Consider the following 18092-nt stretch of genomic DNA (forward strand, 5'->3'; position numbering starts at 1 on the left):
TCCCGCCCGCCCCAGCGCTGCTGCTCCTCTCCCGAGCCCGCGAGAGGCGGGCCGGCCGGGGCGCGCCCTGCAGTCGGGCCCGGGGCAGCGGGCGGGGGCAGCGGCCGGTGCGCCCCCTTAGTCCGGCGGGGGAGCCCTGGGGGGCGGGGGCCACACAAAGCCCTATTGTGGCTCGGGGACGGCCGCCACAGAGTGGCTTTTGTTCCTCCGCTAACTCCGTGGCGGGCACGACTGATTGCAGGCCCGGGGCAGGGGGCGGGGTGCGTGCCAGGCCGGGTCCGCCCGCCGGGAGCCGCGCATGGCCCGGGGCGCCGCGAGCGCGGGGCGGCGCGCAGGCAGGTCACTGCCCCGGCGGGGTCGGTGGGTGCAGAGTCCCGGGAAGAGCCGGGCAGGAAACCGCTCGGCCCTCCCAGCTCTGCAGAGCGCCCTGGGCGGTCAGCGACTGAGCTCCGCCCGAGGGCCCTGCCGAGGAAGTCTTCGACCGCGGGCGTAACGGGCCAACGTGCATAATAGAATGCCCGTGGGGAGTCCCCAGTTTGCCAAGGAAAAACCTGTGGCTCACCCTTCTTTTCCCCCTTTCTCACCAGGACAAAATTTAAAATCGAACTTTTATTTATTAAATTAAAAAAAAAAAAAAGACTCCATGAGGGCGCGATCCCTTCCCTTTCCACAATATGACCCCCTTCCCAAGCTCCGGCGGCTTTCACCCTTGAACTCGGGGCCTTAAGGGGAGCAGGAGATAGAAAAGGAGGATCCGAAGTCACAGGAAAGGCATTCAAAGGCACGAAGCGGCTTTAAAAGTCACTGGAGGTGGAGTTGGGAGCATCGGAAGTCCCAGGTTGGGGGCCTGTGGACGCACCCCCAAATCAGCTTGGGGACCTCTGTCCGCCTAGCTCTATCAATTCTTCCTTCTCATGGCTTCCAGGCACCAGCCTAGCACAGTGCCCTGCACAGAGGAGGCACTGAATAAATACTTGATTTATTTGAATCTGATCCCAGAGAAAGCCTTCCCCACCTATTCTTCAGGAGAGGCACCGCCAAACCAATGTCCTCCTCTTGGTAGGTGGGCTTCCCCAAAGAGCGTGTCTAAGATGGCAGCTGCAACTCTCCATAACCACGGCAACAAGGGAGGAGCCTGAGGGGGTCATGGTGTCAGGGGTGGGGCAGTGGAAGAACCTGCTCTGGGGTCAGGGGAGCTGGGGTACATTCCAGTCCTCCCCTCCATAGGACTTGAGGTTTCACAGCTTCTGGCTGGGGCTGGGAATATTAGGGATCTCCTAACTGAGAGATACCCCATCAATTCTTTAACAGATCCTGCTAGTCAGTCCTATTAGCAGAGATCCCATTAAAAGAGAAACCCCATTAACCGAGACCCTGACGATAGAAATTCTATTAACATGATCTCCACTAACACTTTTTCTCTACAGAGATGCACTTGGCTAAAAGTTCCATAGCAGAAATGGACCTCTTTCCCTCCCCAGCTCACTCTACCTGACCTGTCATCATAACTTAGATAAATAGAATTATTATTATTACTATTCATTTCTCTTGGAACATAGGGGTTAAATATACAGGCCTGGGGGCAGCCTCCCTGACCCTGGGGTCACCCCATCTTTGGGATCAGATCCCCACTGGTCTGCCCCCCTCTTGGCACCCTGCTTCCTGCCAGGTCACTAGCCCCAATCCCCCTAACTCTGGTCCCTAATGAAGAGGCCACCAGGGGGCAATAAATTATCATCATCATCATCATTGTGTTTGTAAAAAGGAAGAACGCTCCGGAGCGCGGAAAGCAGTGGAATAACAAGTTGAGAAGACTGGAGCCTGGAAGCTAAGGGATAGCGGTAAATAAGCTTGGGAAGCAGAAAGGATGCAAGTCAAGGAGTTAGTGAGATGGAGGAACAAAGTGTTGGGAGCCCAAATGGAAGGAAAGTGAGTTGATGTGGTGAGAGGAGAGAGAGAGGCTGTGAGCAAGGGCGAGGAAGCCAGAGTGTAGAAATCAGGCACAAGGTAGAGGGCCTGAGATGAGCGTTTGCAGAACAGGCTCATGGCCTGGGGAGGAGGTGGGCTGAGGAGGCAAGCAGGGTGATTCCCAGGCCCAGAATGGCCAGAGGAGAGACAGAGAGATCCCCAAAGGGCAGCATGCACAGGACAAAGGGAGTGAGGGGCAAGCAGTGGTCCACGAAGCCAGGAGAGGCTGGCAAGACAGCCCTGGGGCTGGAGACTCTCCACCCAGCTCAGATCTCAAGCAGGTTGCTCTGCTCCGGGCTGCCTCCAGGGGCTTTCTCTGGGGGTGCCGGCGAGGCCGAAGGTCGGGGCGTCTGACTGGCCTCCTCTTCCCCCGCGCTGCGGCCCTCCCCCAGCTCCTTGGGGCCGCTGGGAGGTGGGCCTGGGCCTGGCTCGCCATGGGTGCGTTGGTGCTTGCTCAGGTGGTCGCTCCGGGTAAAGCGCTTGGAGCAGAGCAGACAGGTGAACTTCTTCTCCCGGGTGTGAGTGCGCACGTGGCGCTCCAGCTCGTCCGAACGCGTGAACCTCTTGCCGCAGAAGAGCCAGTTGCAGACGAAAGGCCTCTCGCCCGTGTGCCAGCGCAAGTGGGCCTTCAGGTGGGAGGCCTTGCCGTACACCTTGCCGCAGCCGGGAATGTGGCAGCTGTGAATGGGCTTCTTCCGCAGCCCGGCTGCGGCTGCCCCCAGGCGCTCCAGCTCTTGGCAGTTGGGGCAGTCGCAGGAGGAGCGCCCTGCTCCACTGCCCCCATATCCACCACTGCCCCCTGTGCCTGCGCCCCGGGGGGGCTTGGCTCCACCACTGCCCTCCAACTGCCCACTGTTGCCCACTGCCTTGGGTTTATAGACGTCTTGGGGCAGGACATGCTGTGGCCCTGGTTGCAGGAGGTGGGGAGCTGGGTAGGGAGCTGGATTAAGGGGGGCAAAGTCAGATGGGTAGGTGGGCAGCTGGGGGTTCAATGGAGGCTGAGCAGGGCCTGTAGGCAGTGTCCCTTGCAGCCCATCCCCCTGGCCCTGCCCACCGCCTAGCCAGTTGCCCCCAGGGTGCATGTCCCACCAAGGTGTGGGAGCATTGCCTGGGCCTGGTGAGATGCCTGCATGGATCCCTGCCTTGTACCAGGAGCCGTAGGGGTGTGCCATGTCCAGAGAGGTGTAGACACTGGGCAGGCAGTCAGAAGAGCTGTGCCCCTTGGGCACTAGTAGCCCAGGGTCCTGGGTGCCCGTGGGCCCAGGGAATGAGTGAGAAAAGGGAGGGTAGTCATTGGCATAGCCCGAGGTGGGTGCTGGAGGACTGCCTGCTGGTGAGAGGAGGCCATTGGTGCTTGAAAAGGGGGCTGGGTAGGCATCCCCCATGGTTTTGGGGGCTGAAAGGTCACTGCCCACAGAGTAGGGCTTCTTTGTGCCTGCTTTGCCCAGTGTCGTTGAGTCCCGCAGAGGGCTGGAGCCACCAAATTTGCTGCACGCTGCTGTTAGCATGGCCAGGGGACTGGAGCCATAGTGAGCTTCCTCCTGTGGAGAGACAGGGGCACTGCTTAAGGGGAGGGAGAAAGTGCTGGAAGAAGGGCCAACTCTAGGACTGCGACCTGGAGACATGGAGAACAGAACAAAGGGGTCAGGGAAGAGTCGAAGACAATGGGGAACAGGGGTAAGAGGGGGCCAGTGAGGCCTGGGACCCAGGGCAGAGCTCAGATGGAGTCGCTGAAGGGAAGCAGAGGCCCAAGACAGCAGCCTAACACCCCAACCCAGGAGGCGGGAAGCTGAGCTCACTGTGGAGCTGTTGGGTGTGTGCAAGGGCCTCCGAGGGGCTATTTCTTAAGTAGTGGAGAGAGGAGCTGGGGCTGCAGGCAGCACCTGGATGAGGTGAGACTTAGGGATCCTGACCTCTGGAAGTGGGTGCAGAGCAGAGGCCATGGTCAGGGACGTGGAGAGGAAAGATGAGGCTCAAAGAGCAGCTTGGGGAGAAGGTGCGGTATTAGGGACTGTGGTTGCCCCCATTCCAGATTTTCCCAGCTTTACCCCGTATTCCACTTCCTGTCTCCACTTCATCTCCTGACTAAGGCAGTGGCCTAGCCTCCCGGAGGCCTCGTCCTCATGTCCTTGGTAAGGAATCTCTTGGCAGGGACTCGGGCTGGGGAGCAAGAGGAAGCAACGGCAGAGACACTGGGACATTGAGAGGGAAAAAGGCTGCCGCCAAGCCAGGACTGTGGCTCAGGCAAGAATGTCTTTCAAGCGGGCAGTGGGCACCTCCTGCTTTACGGAGCCTCTGGGAGGGCGGGAAGAGCCCGAAGTCCTCGTACCCCTCCAGGGCAGGGAATTGGGGTGGCTAAGATACTGGCTCCCAGGCACACCCCTCTGTGCCTCAGTGTCCCCTAACACATAGCCCACATCACTGGTCTCTATTCACCCTTCCAGCACAGTGAGTGAAGGAAGACAGGTAGATGCAGGCATGGGGATATTTTAGAAACATAAAATGCCCCTAATGACCATCGTGCTACCAGGTCGAACCACCCTGACATTACTATCCCTCAGGAGCTCATGGTACCCCTACCTGGGTCAGCCTCGGGACATCACAGGAAGAGATGCCCTCCAGAATCTCCGGCTGGCATAGACAGGCATCCATTACTGAGAATCCCACCATAAAACGTGCCGTCAAAAGCTGACCCTGTACATTTCCTTGACTGGGGTCCTCAAAAGCCGATGTACCTGGTGCCTTCCCCATGAAGCTGAAAAGGAACCCAAGAGTCCAGAGTTCCCAGCCCTCCCCTCTAGCTCCTAGCATGCAGTATGTGTGTGTGACAGCAATGCTAGAGGTTGTCGCAGTGGGGGGCGTGAGCTGTCGTCTCCACTTCTGCACTGCTCCCCCTGCCCAGTCACCTCTCTCAGTCCTGTTGACCCCATGCACTCCCAAATTTTGAACCACCAAAAGCTTTCTCAAATCTGGCCCTGAGTCCTTCCCCGGAGCTCAGATCTCCCAAGCAGAGGGTAGGCTGAGGCAGGGCAGCCCCACAAGAGTCAGATCCGGGCCGAAAGCAGAAGGAGAAATGTAGAGTGCGAAGGAGAGAGGCTAAGCCCCAGAGACACGGGGAGCAAAGGACCCTGCACAGGGTGAGGACCTGACACAAAGCCCCCATGGGTGTGGAAAGGGGGAACAGAGGGGCACAGTGGCATTAGGGGGTGAAATGGGCAGGGACCCAAAAGAGCAGAAAGGTAAAAAGACAAAAGGAAGGGAGGAAGAGGGAGGAAAGCAGAATAAACAAAGAAAGAGAGGTGATGGAGAGTGACTGGGCTAGGAAGCCAAAGGAAAACAGAGAGGAAAGGAGAGGAGGAAGAAGAAAGAAGGGGGGGGGAGGAGGAGGAGGAGGAGGAAGGCAGATTCCTACCTAAGCTCAAAGCACCACGGTGCTGGGCCCCAGAAAACCCCCAGACCAGGCCGCTCCTCCCTCCTTCTCCCCTGACCGCCCCCTCCCCCTCTGCCCAGCCCGGCCCTGCTCGGCTCCGCTGGTTTCCCTGCGGTCGGTTTATTTTTAAAAACGCCGACGCCGTCCCCCCGCCCGGCCCTCACACTGTGGCCACAGGGGCCTCAGCCAAGCCCAGGGACCCCACCCAGCTGTGGGGAGGGAGGGAGAGGTGAAGGAAAGCAAGCAGCCCCAGGACAACAGGAGACCCCAGCCCTGGGGAGCTGAGGCCCCCAGGGGCCCTGTGGCCAGGGAAGGGGGTGCAAGGCACCAGACCCTCTCAGATGACGGTCTGGAGGCCAAAAGCTGGGGGCCCTGGGGCTAAGTCTCACCACAGCCTCAGTTTCCTTCTCTTGTCTTGAGAACTGGGGAGAGGGTCCGGGTTCAGAGTTCTAAAGATGTCCCCCATACCTGATCAAATGTATTACCTGGGGGGAACAGGACGCCCAGGAGTCCCACCTTCTGGCTGTTTTTCCCCTTGCCTCCACCCCACCATCCATTAAAAACAACAAAAACCAGGCTGGAGGGGGAGTCTCTGGAGAAGGGCCGAGCTAAGGAGCTGTCCCAGAGCTCTCACCCAGATGTGCAGCCGGGATGGGAGCCCCCTCTTTCCAGGGAGCTCACTTGCCCAGCTGACCTCCCACTGGAAAGCTCACTATACATCCAAGGGCTGATGGTAGGGGACTCTGAGCACCCCAGGTCCCAGTTTCCAGTTCTCCATGTTTTTGGCCTCCTCCCAAGTTGTTCAGTTCTCCCAACTTCCAGTGCCCCATCCCCACCCAGCCCCCACCCCTTGTCCCCCTGTGTCATCTCACTCAGCCCAGGTGAGCCTCCCATCAAGCAGCAGCTGCTTCCCCCTCTGAACCCCCAACTTCTTCCCACTGCCGGAGAGCCCACCCATACCAGGCCAAGGGCTTCCTGGTGGTGGACAGGGGAAGAGGGAAAGTTGAGGGCCCAGGTACCCAAAAAACAGGAGGAAGAGACAGAGGAAGTGGAATGCCCCTGTGCTGGGGCAGCTCCAGCTCACAGGGACTGAGGGACGTGAAGATCCAGTTTCCACGACACACTGTCTTGCCAAGCGCTACCCCAATCCTGTGTCTTTCCAGCAGGCCTCTGGGCCAGCCCCTCCCCCAGGCACCAGTGCCACGCTGGCCACTCTGGCATGATGCCCATGCCCACTGACACTGCCCCTGCCCTGGGTGGACCCAGGATTTCCATGCACCTTGGTCCTCTAGCTTCCTCAAGACCAACCACAGTGTTTCAATGATGGCTCAATATAGAGTCTAGTAGGGAGATGGCAGGGTGAGCAATCTCCCCTCAGGGGGGTAGAACACAACACCTGGGGACCCCTGACTGGGTCCAGAGCAGTGACAAAGGGCCTGGTGTCTATCCCATTGGCTTGCATGCCATTCCCTCGAACTTGGTCACAAACTCACTATCGCCTAGTTTTACACACACCATTCCTCACTTGGGCTAACAAGATCCTCAGACGGCCTGGCTTATACACACATACACCTGTGCTCTCACAGAGCCAGCCACGTGTGCAGGCGTGCTGGTTTACACTGACACTTACACTCAGGCCAATGAACACAGGCGGTGAAGGCCGCCAGCTCTGTCCCCCACACACCTTTCCCACAGGCCCATCACTCCTGGGACCTGAGCTGGGGCTCTGGGAGCCAAGATGGGAGCTTCTCAGGGGCCCAAGAATGCAGAAAGTTCAAGGCGACCGAAGGGGGTTGAGCTGAAGGGAGGGCCCTCTGGCCCCAAATTCCTGAGAGGGACCCAGAAAGCAGGACAGAGATGGTGACAGAGAAAGAGTCAGAGACCCAGAAGCAGGAGAATCAGGACATTCAAACTGGCTCTGAGTGCCCGTGAGTCCTCCGTTTCCAGCCATGCGCCTTGAGTGCCCCAGACGCCCTGGGAGAGTCAGTGATTTCTCAAGACCCCAAACTCTGACCCCCATGGTACCCTAGTTCCCTCCAGTGCCAGAGGGAAGGGATGCTGGGGTCCCAGCCTGGAGGGGAAGTGGCCCAGTCCGCCCTGGAGCCTCCCACTCCCAAAATAGAGCTGAGTTTGTCTTTGGCTGAAAGCTAAATATTTGTGAGCCGGGCAGGCGGCCTCAGACCCTGGCCCTCCTCCTTGGTTCCCTCTCAGGCCTGGGCCCAGTTCCTCTGGTCAGCCCCCCCACATGCACAGGACTGCCCTTCTGCCTTCTCTCCTAGCTCACCTCCTCTCCTGCACACACCAGCCCAGAGGCCCAGCCCCCTCCCCACCTACAAACCAGACAAGACTCTGCTGAGGCTAAGAGTTCCAGAAGAGGACCCCAAGGAACTATACCCAGATGCTGCTCTGTGCCCACTCAACCATCCTCTCACTCTCTCTCCCATCTGCTGTGCCTTATCTGTCTCCCACCCCTCTCTCCCCGCTCCCCGCTCCTCTTCCTCCTTCCTCCATCCCTTTCCACTCCTCAGAGTTGGTGTGCTTGGCTGACCTTAGGGGTCCCTGCCTTCTTCTGACCTCATCCTCTCTCATCCTCCTTTGACTGCTCTCTGACCTCTGGCCCTGCTCTCTCCAACCCTTTCTCCTGCCCTCCACTACCCTCCTCTGACCCGACTCTTCTCTCTTCAGAGGGACCCCTGGAAGTGACAGGCACCACAGCAACTGTCTGTGTGAGTTTGGAGGTGGGGGGCGGGCAGAGATTAGGACCATTAAGATTGTCGATGGTGTCCTGGGGGGAGGAGGGGGCAGTTACCTCAAGCAGGGAGGACGCCATCCTGAGGCTGGGTCCCAAGGAGCCAGGCAGATGGAGAGAGCCGAGCCGGAGAGAGAGGGAGAGGGAGAGGGAGGGAGAATGGGAGAATGGGAGAGAAGAGATCTAAAGTTAGAAGGGACTGGGGGGTGGGGGGTGGGGGGGCTGCTCTCTGTCTGTAGGGATCCACCCTCTAATTACAGCTTTCCCAGCGGAGAAGGCTCCGGATCCAATGAGCAGGGCGAGAGAGGGAGGCAGAGGGTCCAAATTTCCTGCTCCATTTGCTGAGCTCCCCAAAGAAGGGATCTGGGCGGGAGAGGAGACACAGGGCTTCCAGGGAAGGGGTGGAGGCAGGGGGTAGGGACATGGGCAAGTTGTCAGGGCGTCCTGGGGGGTGCTGACGGGAAGGGTTGAAGGGCCGGTGGGCCCAGGTGGCCCACACCCCGCACCCAGCAATCCCTTAGGCATCTGTGGGAACCCCTCCCAGAGCTCCCCAGTATCATGTACCTGGGGGATCTGGGCTGGGTGTCCTGGGTCTCTCTGGAGGTCTGGCAGTGGGAGTGCAGGCAAGGGGTGGCCTGAGGGGCCTGGGGGGCTCCGCTCCTCTCCCAGGCCAGCTCCACTCCTGTTCCCACTCAGGCTCCGATCCTACAATCCTACTCTGACTTCAGAGTCCTGGCTGCTGCTCTTCTGCTGCTGCTTCTGCTGCTGCTGCTCCTGCTGCTGCTGAGGCTGCCGCCCGCCCGCCGCTGCTGAGGGAAGGAACAGGAGGGAAAAGGAACAAACCCCAAACCACTAATTAGAGATCCAGGGGGGGGATGGGGATTGGGGACGACACTCACACAGAGAGACTGGAACACACTGACATACACACTCATGGACAAACACAGGATGAGACACGCACACATACAGACACAGTGCTACCCACGCAGGGGACAGCCACTGTCATGAATGAACACAGACAAACTCACACACAGATGAGCACGGTGACAGGGCTGAAGCACACACACCACACTCATGCCGGAGTTGACCACGGAGATGCTCGCCTCCCCAGTCACCCACCCCGAGATCAGGAGAGCAGTGTGTATGTGCGTGTGTGTGCGTGTACGTGTGTGCTGTGACAGACAGGAGGCAGGGCGTGCTCTGGGGTGGAGGCTTCGGCTGCCCAGACTTTTAGGGGCACTGAGGCAGATTCCAGAGCAAGGTCTGGAGGGAGGGGCGCAGAGTGGGGGAGGGTTTGGCACAGGCTTGGGGGTTCCCCAGGCTGCCTCCCAATGCCTCAGTTTCACTCCTAGAAGGTAACACCTAGGCCTACCTCACTCTAGGGGGCAGAATCTGGATCTTCTGATTCTGAGAAAAGGTAAGGCAGGCAGGAGTGATGGTGCAGGTACAAAGTCATTGGGTCAACTCAGTTTAGCCCCTTTGGATTAACCCCCCAAAAAGATATGCTGTAGCTTCCATCATTTTTTGCCAGTTACTATTCCTAGGCCCCTCTTCGCCACAGACTGAATCTCCATCCTTTGCTGGATAGTCCTTCTTGTGAGTGATCATGCTTTCCTGGGAGGGAGCTCCTGGTTCCCTTTCTCATCGCCATACATCAATTCCCTCTGCAGCAGGAAGAATTGAAGTTAGAGCTTAGGCAGGACTTCCCAACTTTGACTTCTCATCAAAATGGGGGAGAAGAGAAGGAAGGTCCACCAGGAGAGGAAACCCAAAAAATCTATTAACTGTAAACCTAGGCCCTGAGGTCAGTTTACAGGAGAGAGAGAACTGGGCAGCCAAGTGGTAGAACAAGCATCCCTCCCACCGTGGGGCCCACCCAGCTGAGGTTGTTTCCCCAACACTCTCCTCTCCCCATCCCAGCCCTGCCCATCAGAGGCAAGGAGCCTGTCCTTCCCCACTCTCCTCACTCCTAACACGGCCCCCTCACTTTCTCTTCCTGAGTGCCCCCTTCTCACTCCTTTGGCCCTCCCAGGTCTCCACGGGAAGTGGGGAGGAAGGAGCAGATGGAGGTCCAGGGAGGGTTAAGTGCACTTTAACCAGCAGGCGGGGTCAAAGTTCAGGGTAGGACCAGAAGTTCTTGTTCCCCCAAGGAACTCTGTGGGCCCGACTTTTGGGGAAAGGGCTAGGGAACCAGGAGGTCTGGCAGACAAAGGAAAAGAAGCCAAAGAAGAGACACAGAAAGACCAGAAAGATCAAGAGACACACAGAGTAAATGAAACAACACAAGAGAATCAGAAGAGACACTACGGGTTGTAAGAGAGCAGAGAAAACCAGAAGACCAGGTACATGGCTTTAAAAACCAGAAAGAGCAGAAAAAACTAAAAGGAAGAGAAACAAGCCCAGAGGAACAAAGATGAGGAGACAATGGCTTCGGAAGGACAGGACAGAGAAAATAGCTGGGAGGCTTGGCCAGGTCCGGAGGAGGCAGAGGGTTAAGCAGCCAGGCAGGTGGGGGGCGGGGATGGAGTATAAATAGCGCATAATTGTGTCCGATGATTACACGGGCCACCCCACCCGTCTGCCCAAGAGGAAGTGCCGGTGGTGGGGTGTCCCCGTGACCTCCTGGTCTCCCCACCGTTGGGGGGGGGCATCTGAGCCTGAGGTGCCAGATGGATTTCTGGGGGCGCCCCACTCAGAAGTTGGGAAGAAGGGGAAGCTTTGGAGAAATTACTGCACCACTAGCAGAAAAGCCTGAGACCAGTTAGGTTAGGCAGGCAACTGAGGCACAGGAGAAACGTCTAGACTCCAGACTAGAGAAGAGATGGCAGCTGAGAGAAGCGGTTGGGTCTCAAACTAGATTGGGGAAGAAAGGAAGAGACTGAAAGGGAAAAAGAGGAAGGATGAAAGGAGGTTCAAGACAGGGGCGAGGAGATGGGGGGCGGGGAGGGTCAACCTTCTCCATTTCCCTGGGGGCCTTAACCCCCAATCCTACCTGGGAAGGGCAGGAGTGCGAAGCAAGGAAAAGGGAGGAGCAGGGTCCCCAGGAAGATGTGAGCCAGGGCCCCTGATATGTCACCCCTAGTAGGATAGCCCCTGGACACGGAGCCCCCTCCCAAAGGTCTGTGCCAAAGCTAGGCAGAGGGGCTGCCTGAGCCCCCGCTCGCTACCCCCTCAGGACCCTGGGTTCTGACTTATCCACACCCTTTTTAAAGATAATCATACAGCCCAGCCGAGGCCCTGGTATTCCTGGGTCCTGACCCCCAAACCTACCCCCAGCGCCCCCAGGGGCTGAGGGCAGCAACTGGGCGCCCTGACCAAGGACCTGCCTCCACCCTCGCAGCCCTCCCTCAGCCCAGCCTCCCAGGGGGTGGGGCAGCCCGAGCAGAGGCGCCATGTGGCAGGGGCGGGTAGAGGCTGCGGCTCTGGTCCTTCCAGTACAAACCCCCTAGGCATCTGGTTTCTATCCACCACCCCCCACCACCCTGGGGGCCCCTCAGCCTCCGCCCATGGCCACCCAGACGCTGAACTCGGAGAGATGGATGCCCCTGAAGGAAGGGGTGGGAGGGTGCCTTTCTGATCTCTCAACCCCAGGACTGGGCTGAACCACAGGGACCACTCCCTGCCCTCCCTCCCCTAGAAGAATCAGGGTGGGAGTTTCTAGGTTAGAGGAGGTTGGATCTGGAACCTGCCTTAGTTCTCTCTAACGGTTTTGGATCTTTTTTGGAAACATCAGTGGGGGTGGAGAGAGTGAAAACTGGGGAGAGCGGAGCACTTCTATCCCCCTGCTCCTCAGGGAAGCTGCATTCTGCCCACTCTCCTAGTCTGGGCTTCTTCTGGCAGCCTGAGCCAAAGGGACTCCTAACCCTTCCTTCCTTGTTGTTATAGAAGGTTCGGCTACCTTAGAATCACAAGTAAACAGCGAACACAGCCCCCGAAATACAGAGATTGACACACTCTAATACCTAATGAGGGACACACTCTCGGATATACACTTGCACACACCCTGAATTATGAACATTCATATGCTCTGTAGGCACCCACAAGGACACACGCTGATATGTATACATACACTATATAGACAATACTCACACCAAGACACTTACCCTAACCCCAATTACAAAAATGTACACACCAGTATACATACCTGCAGACAGACTCAGTCACCTAGAATACCCCCCACAGGGACTCACACAGACTCACATCAATACACACACTTATATATGTAGCAAATGTCACATACATACACCCAAGCCTATCATCACAATTTTACAGCTCTAGAGGTCCCTGATGTTCCCTAGAGGGGATTTAGGAACCCCTCTTCCTACCAGAATCTGGGGATAAGGGTGATGTGGAGGGCACTGCCAGTCTTACACATTGCTGCCTGTAACTCCTACTAGTGTAGGAACCTCCAGGGCACCTTTGGGGGACTCACTGATTCTTTACTCCCCATATCCACTAGAGTTCAGAGACCCAGATGCCCTGGCGAACTCCCTGGCCCTGGGGAACCCCGGCATCCCCACCCCCACCCAGACCCCCCCTGCTCTGCGGCCCCGCTGACTCATCTCTCCCTCTGTGGAGCTCCCCAACCACAGGGGCCTGGAAGAGAAGCCTGGAAAGTTGCGCTCATGTCCCGGGCCCCTGGTCTGGCCACTACCCCCCCCATGCACCCAGGCCTAGCCCTTGTCTCCAGTGGAGACACCAGTGACAGAGAACACAGAGGTAACAGGAAAGAAGAAGGCACCCAGAGGCAGGGAAACAAAGGGAGAGACGTAATGAAAACAGAGACGGTGGGGAAAGAGATGAGACCCTGAGGGACAGCTGCTGATCTGTAGGGTCCTCCAAAAGCAGCAGAGCTGCTGGCCAGGGAAACTCGTTCTTTGGGTGGGAGGAAGACCCACTCATGGCCTCGGGATGTGAACACTGCCCAGTGCCTCGACCTAGCATTCTGAGCCTAGGCTCCAGGAGCTTGGGGAAGAGGAGCCAATTCTGGGAGGCAAGGCTGAGGACACAGGGCAAAAAGGAAGCTTTTACGAGGCCAGCAATGTCTGTTTAGGGCAGCTTGGAAAAGGGGCTCCCCACTCCAACACAAATGTACACACGTTTACACGCACATGCGTACCTCAACTCCCACCCTCTCCGCTAGGTCCCCCCATCCCCTGTTCCAGCACCAGGGCTACAAGGCAGGACCCCTGGTGCTAGCCCTGGCTCCCCTCTGCTCTGAGCCCAGTTGCTTTAGTTGACATTTGAGCTCTGAGATAATATAGCAGTTCCAGGGGAGGCAGATCAGAATCAGAAAGAGAAGTGCTATGGGAGTGGGGAGAAGGAGGAAGGATGGCAGGGGACAAAGAAGAAAGGGAGGGACGGGGAAGACGGAGGCCTGATTCGGGGCGAGGGAGCCCGGCCTGGGTGGCGTCTCATAAGGGATCAGATTAAGACTCTGGTCCTCTCCAGGAAGGGCCTCTTTGTAGAAAAAAGTGCCCTGAAATCTGAAACATGAACTAATTAGTGTCTTCAAACAAACAGGACTTGGGGTGGTGGGGTCCTGATCACATCTCCCAGCCTTAGGAATGAACAACCCAAAGAAATGGTCCTTCAAAATCCTAGGCCACATTTCCCGCTGTCTCCGACCTTCTATGATTCTCCTTGGTAGCAAGATGTCTTGAGATGTAGAGAGGACCTGAGGAGCATTCTTTCATTCAACAAATGCTCAGCGAGCACCTACTTTGTGCCATGCCCACGGGGCTAGGCTCAGGCCTGCCCCAGTGAACAAGACAGACCCTGCCCTACGCCTCACATATCAGGAGCTATCTAAAGAGTGGGAAGTATCTTGAGACAGTAAGTACTGGTTTGGAGACAAAAGAGTGAATTTAAACCAGTGTTGGGGAACAAGGAAGACCTCCTGGGAGAAGGGATGACTAGGGAAAGAAACTGAAGGATGACTAGGAGTTAGCCAGGTGAAGTGAGGAAGAGTGTTTATAGGCGGGGGGCGGGGGTGGGGTGGGGGAAGAATATATGCAAAGGCCCAGAGGTATGAGGGATTCATAACACTTTCGAGGTGCTGAAGGTTGTGACTGGAGCACAGACAGTGGAGGCTGATGGAGAGTCTACTCACCTGGGCAAGGGATCTGAACTTGATCCTAAGGGCAACATATGGGAATATTTGTCTATTAGAAAGCTGACCCTGGCTGCAGAGAGGAGAACGGAATAGGGGCTTAGTGCTGGGCGTGCTGGGTAGATCAGCCGTTGGCTACGGTGTCAGCTTGGGCAGGCCGTTCAACCTTTGATGCCTTAGATTCTCCTTTAGTAGAGGGAAACATAAGACAGCAACCTCCAGGGTTGTTATAAGGATTAGGAATAATACATGTGGAACTCTTACCACAGTGTCTGGCACTTAGTAGCTATTCCGTAAATGGTGCCTATTAGTATTGTCGGAGTTTGGAGGGCAGAATTAGAGCTGCTGCAGTCCAGGCAAGAGGTGGGAAGATGCGGCCTGTAGCCACATCTGTAGGGGGCTGAGGAGGGGTAAAGGCAAGGTGAGATTTAGGAGGGGTCCAGCAAGGACTTGGTGCTGGCTAGAGGTGAGCAGTTAGGGAGAAGGAACAGTCGGAAGGACTCCCTTTCATCTATGGGTTTGTGTGTGCCTGGGCACCTGGGACATGCAGGTCTCTTAGAGCGACCTGTTCAATTCTGAAAACGCCCTGGACAGACGCTGCATCCGGTCAACAGATGAAGGTGCCATGCTGTGTCTGAGGACTTGGCCTCCAGCCTCCCAGGAGGACCCACACACACACTCTGCCCTAATCCCTCCTTAACTACTTCCTTTCCCCTTTTTTACCTATTCCCGCCTCTCCCCACCCCATCCTCCTCCTCTCTTCTTCTACGAAGAAAGTCCAGAGTCGGCCTAGGCCACCCTTGCCATCTTTCCTTTTTCCCCCTCCCAGGGCTAATGAGAGTCCTTGGGACTCAGCCACCACCACCATCACCTCTTCCCCACACACCCTCAATCAGACGCCCCCTCTGGATCTCAAAGCACTGCTTGACTTTTTCGGCGTTTAAGGCAAGGCGAGCGGTTAAGCTCCGGCAGGACTGGGGGTTCTCAGCCCCAGCTCCAGCTATTGCAGACAGATCGTGACGTCTGGGGCAGCGGGGAGAGGCCGAGGGCCTCCAGAGCCGTCTCTCGCAGGCTAGGCTGGGCTCAGGCCGCCGGGGACGTCACCTCCCCGCCGTGCCTCAGTGTCCCCGCGCGGCTGGCGGCAGAGGGGCGGGCCGGCCGGGGGGCGGGGCGCGGGCGGGGCGGGCTGGGCCGGGCCGGGCGCCCGGGCAGGAGGCAGCTGCATATCTGCGGTCCCGACCACAATTGCTGGGAGTCGCGTCCCGGAGACTGGCGGCGCTGACTCTGCCCGCTGCGGCCGCCGCGCCGATTAGAGCCCGAGAGGGAGCGCCAACCGGGGGAGGGGGGGAGGGCGGCGGCGCGGAGCTCCGGGCGCCCCTTTCCCCTCCGCCCCGCCAGCGCCCCCGGCTGCCCTGCCCAGTCCTCTCTCCACTGCCCGACCGGGATGGGAGTTCGGCCTCCACAGCCCTGGCTTTTTCGAGGCCTGGCTCCCAGACGTCCTCCTCTGGATCCTGCAGCGCCCGAGGTCCCGACGGCGCCAACATCCGGTGGACCCAAGACTGCCAGCCTCTCGTGCCCTTTCTCTTCCTCATCCCCTGACACAGAGAGGAGTCTGAATCTCAGGGCTCCCCCATTGCCTCATCCCCTGCTCCTCGCAAGCATTCTCCAGGCAGTAGTAATTCCAGGCGAAGAAGAGGTCAGACTGGAGAGGACAGGCATTCAGAGGCCAGAGCACCCCCTGCTGGCTGGCCCGAAGCCCCTGCCCCTCCCCCTCCAGCTGTGACCTCCAGCTGTGGTGGTTGGGAAGAGCTGGCCTCTTTGATCTAGGAGCGTGGCCACCCCCTCCAGGCGCCCCATTAACCTCCATTATCCCAATTAGGCAGCCCTCCCAGTCTTGGATCCAAGCTTCAAAGCCCCCTCAGTGGGGAGAAGAGGGGGCTGTATCCTATGCCCCCCACCCGAAGCCACATCACTTTCAGACAAGACCCAGGTGTCCTGGTCCCCAGCTTGGGTACATAAAAGGGACCCCCAGGGGCCACCCAGATCCCAATCCTTACACCTCACTAGAAAGAGAACCCGATAAGAAAAGGAGCCCTCTTTTGCTGGCTCTTGCTTTTCTTGCATTAAATGATGTAGGTAGCAGCATCCAGGTTCCTGGCTGACCTGAACTTCCCATCAGCTTATCCTGCCTTATCCCATGGAGAGGGGAGCCAAGAGCCACCCCTCCTCCCTTAATCCCATCTCAACACTCCCTTCCCCCCTCCCTTCTGGAACAATTTCCGCTGGGGGAGCCGGAGCAGGGCCCAGCACAGTGGCCGCTTCCTGGAACATTTTCCTGTATCCGAAACCGCGGCTCCCTCCCCAGGGACTGGCTGATCAAGGCCAGATGGGAGCAGGGATGGGGGAGGAGAGGGAGCTAGGCTCTCACCATCACCCCCTCCCAACACATGCACACCACAGGGAGCCCCTGCCCTGACACACAAAGGCACACACCACATGCCACAGTCACACACCCATGGGCATTCATGGCGACACTCGTGAACCACAGGGGCAGGTCTTAGAAGGAGACACACAAAGTCACATAAATACATTCAACATGCACATGGATGATCATCCTCTCTCTCCCCAGTCCCTTACCCTTCTCAAGTCTCCTTGGACCCTGGGCCTTCCTTGCCAGCTAAGGAGACCTTAGGAATCTAAGAACAAAACAGGACAGCAGGGAGGCCTCAGTTAACAGACGGTGAGGGGACAGATGGAGACATCTAAGGCAGCCTGTGTCCTGCCAGACAACACCCACCATCCCATTCCACTTCTGAATGGCTCTCAGGCCTGACTCCTCTTTCCAGGATCCTGGAAACCCAGGTAGAAGAAGTCCAGGATGCTCCTCCTGGGTGCTACCCTCAGAGCACTTTCTGGTTGCTTCCAAATTCCTGGAGAAGCATATGGTGTCCAGTGGGCTGACTCATGGCAGCCAAGGGACAAAAAAGAGGGTGAGAATATGAAGCTCCAGTGGGCTTTGGGGACCTGGGGACCTATGGCCTCATTGGTGACAGCTTCCATCTCATGGTCCCTTCCACCTCAGCCGGGGAGGTTGAGAAGAAGAGCGAATGTGAGGACTATGCCCCCAGTGCAGCCCATTCTTTAGCCTTCTCCTCTTCTGCCGACTGGCTTTCCAGTACCCGCACCTCATTCTTACATCCCACATGTTTGTCTTTTGCTGGGAAGGGTACAAATTTGGGCATGGATACAAAATGAGACAGAGCATTGGAAAAGCTGAGGATGGAGATACACACTCTGCTCTTTTCTGGAATATCTCACTGGTTTAGGGGAAATATTTGAAACTGTAAAGTTCTGGAAAATCTGGGAGATAGGGTCACCACAGAGGGATGAGGGAATATGGTAATCATGGAAAGAACTAAAGCTAATCAGCCCGGGTTGTGTGACCTAGTTAGAAGGCATTGCCCCTCCTTCTCAAGCTCACCTGGGGAGGAAATGCCTCAAGCCATCTTTACTCGTTTAATGGTTTACCTGTCTAACTATCTAGAAGTCCTTTGTTTGGTATAACCATCATCTTCCATCTCCCTAGTTAGCCTGCAATTTCTTGCTCTAGCTCCAGTATAAAAGCCTGCGAATCAATTTAGTAGTCAATAGCATTTATTGAGTGGTCCCTTAGGTGAAATAATACAGAGAAAATGATACATAGGACCCTCTGTGCTTGCTCTTTGGGATCTTAACAGCCTGATTAGGGGGAAATGATACATGAAAAAACTAGGGACCATATTTGAAAGCATTTACCTCTTAGTGCTTTGGTTTCCTCATCTGAAAATAAATGA

General features: G+C 57.2%; 1 protein-coding gene across 1 annotated transcript in view; it reads right to left on the reverse strand.

Moving 5' to 3' along the window:
* Positions 1-594: 594 nt before the first annotated feature.
* SP7 (Sp7 transcription factor) overlaps positions 595-18092 on the reverse strand; it is a 28474-nt gene continuing 10976 nt past the window's right edge. The window contains exons 2-5 of the mRNA XM_008532976.2: positions 16897-16955; positions 8712-8956; positions 8208-8235; positions 595-3509 (exon numbers count right to left, since the gene is read on the reverse strand). Coding sequence (XP_008531198.1) covers positions 2235-3509; positions 8208-8228 — 1296 coding nt within the window. The 5' untranslated portion in view covers positions 8229-8235; positions 8712-8956; positions 16897-16955 and the 3' untranslated portion in view covers positions 595-2234. The remainder of the gene's footprint in view (positions 3510-8207; positions 8236-8711; positions 8957-16896; positions 16956-18092) is intronic.

Source organism: Equus przewalskii, chromosome 5 (genome assembly GCF_037783145.1).
Source record: "Equus przewalskii isolate Varuska chromosome 5, EquPr2, whole genome shotgun sequence".
Lineage (NCBI taxonomy): Eukaryota > Metazoa > Chordata > Mammalia > Perissodactyla > Equidae > Equus > Equus przewalskii.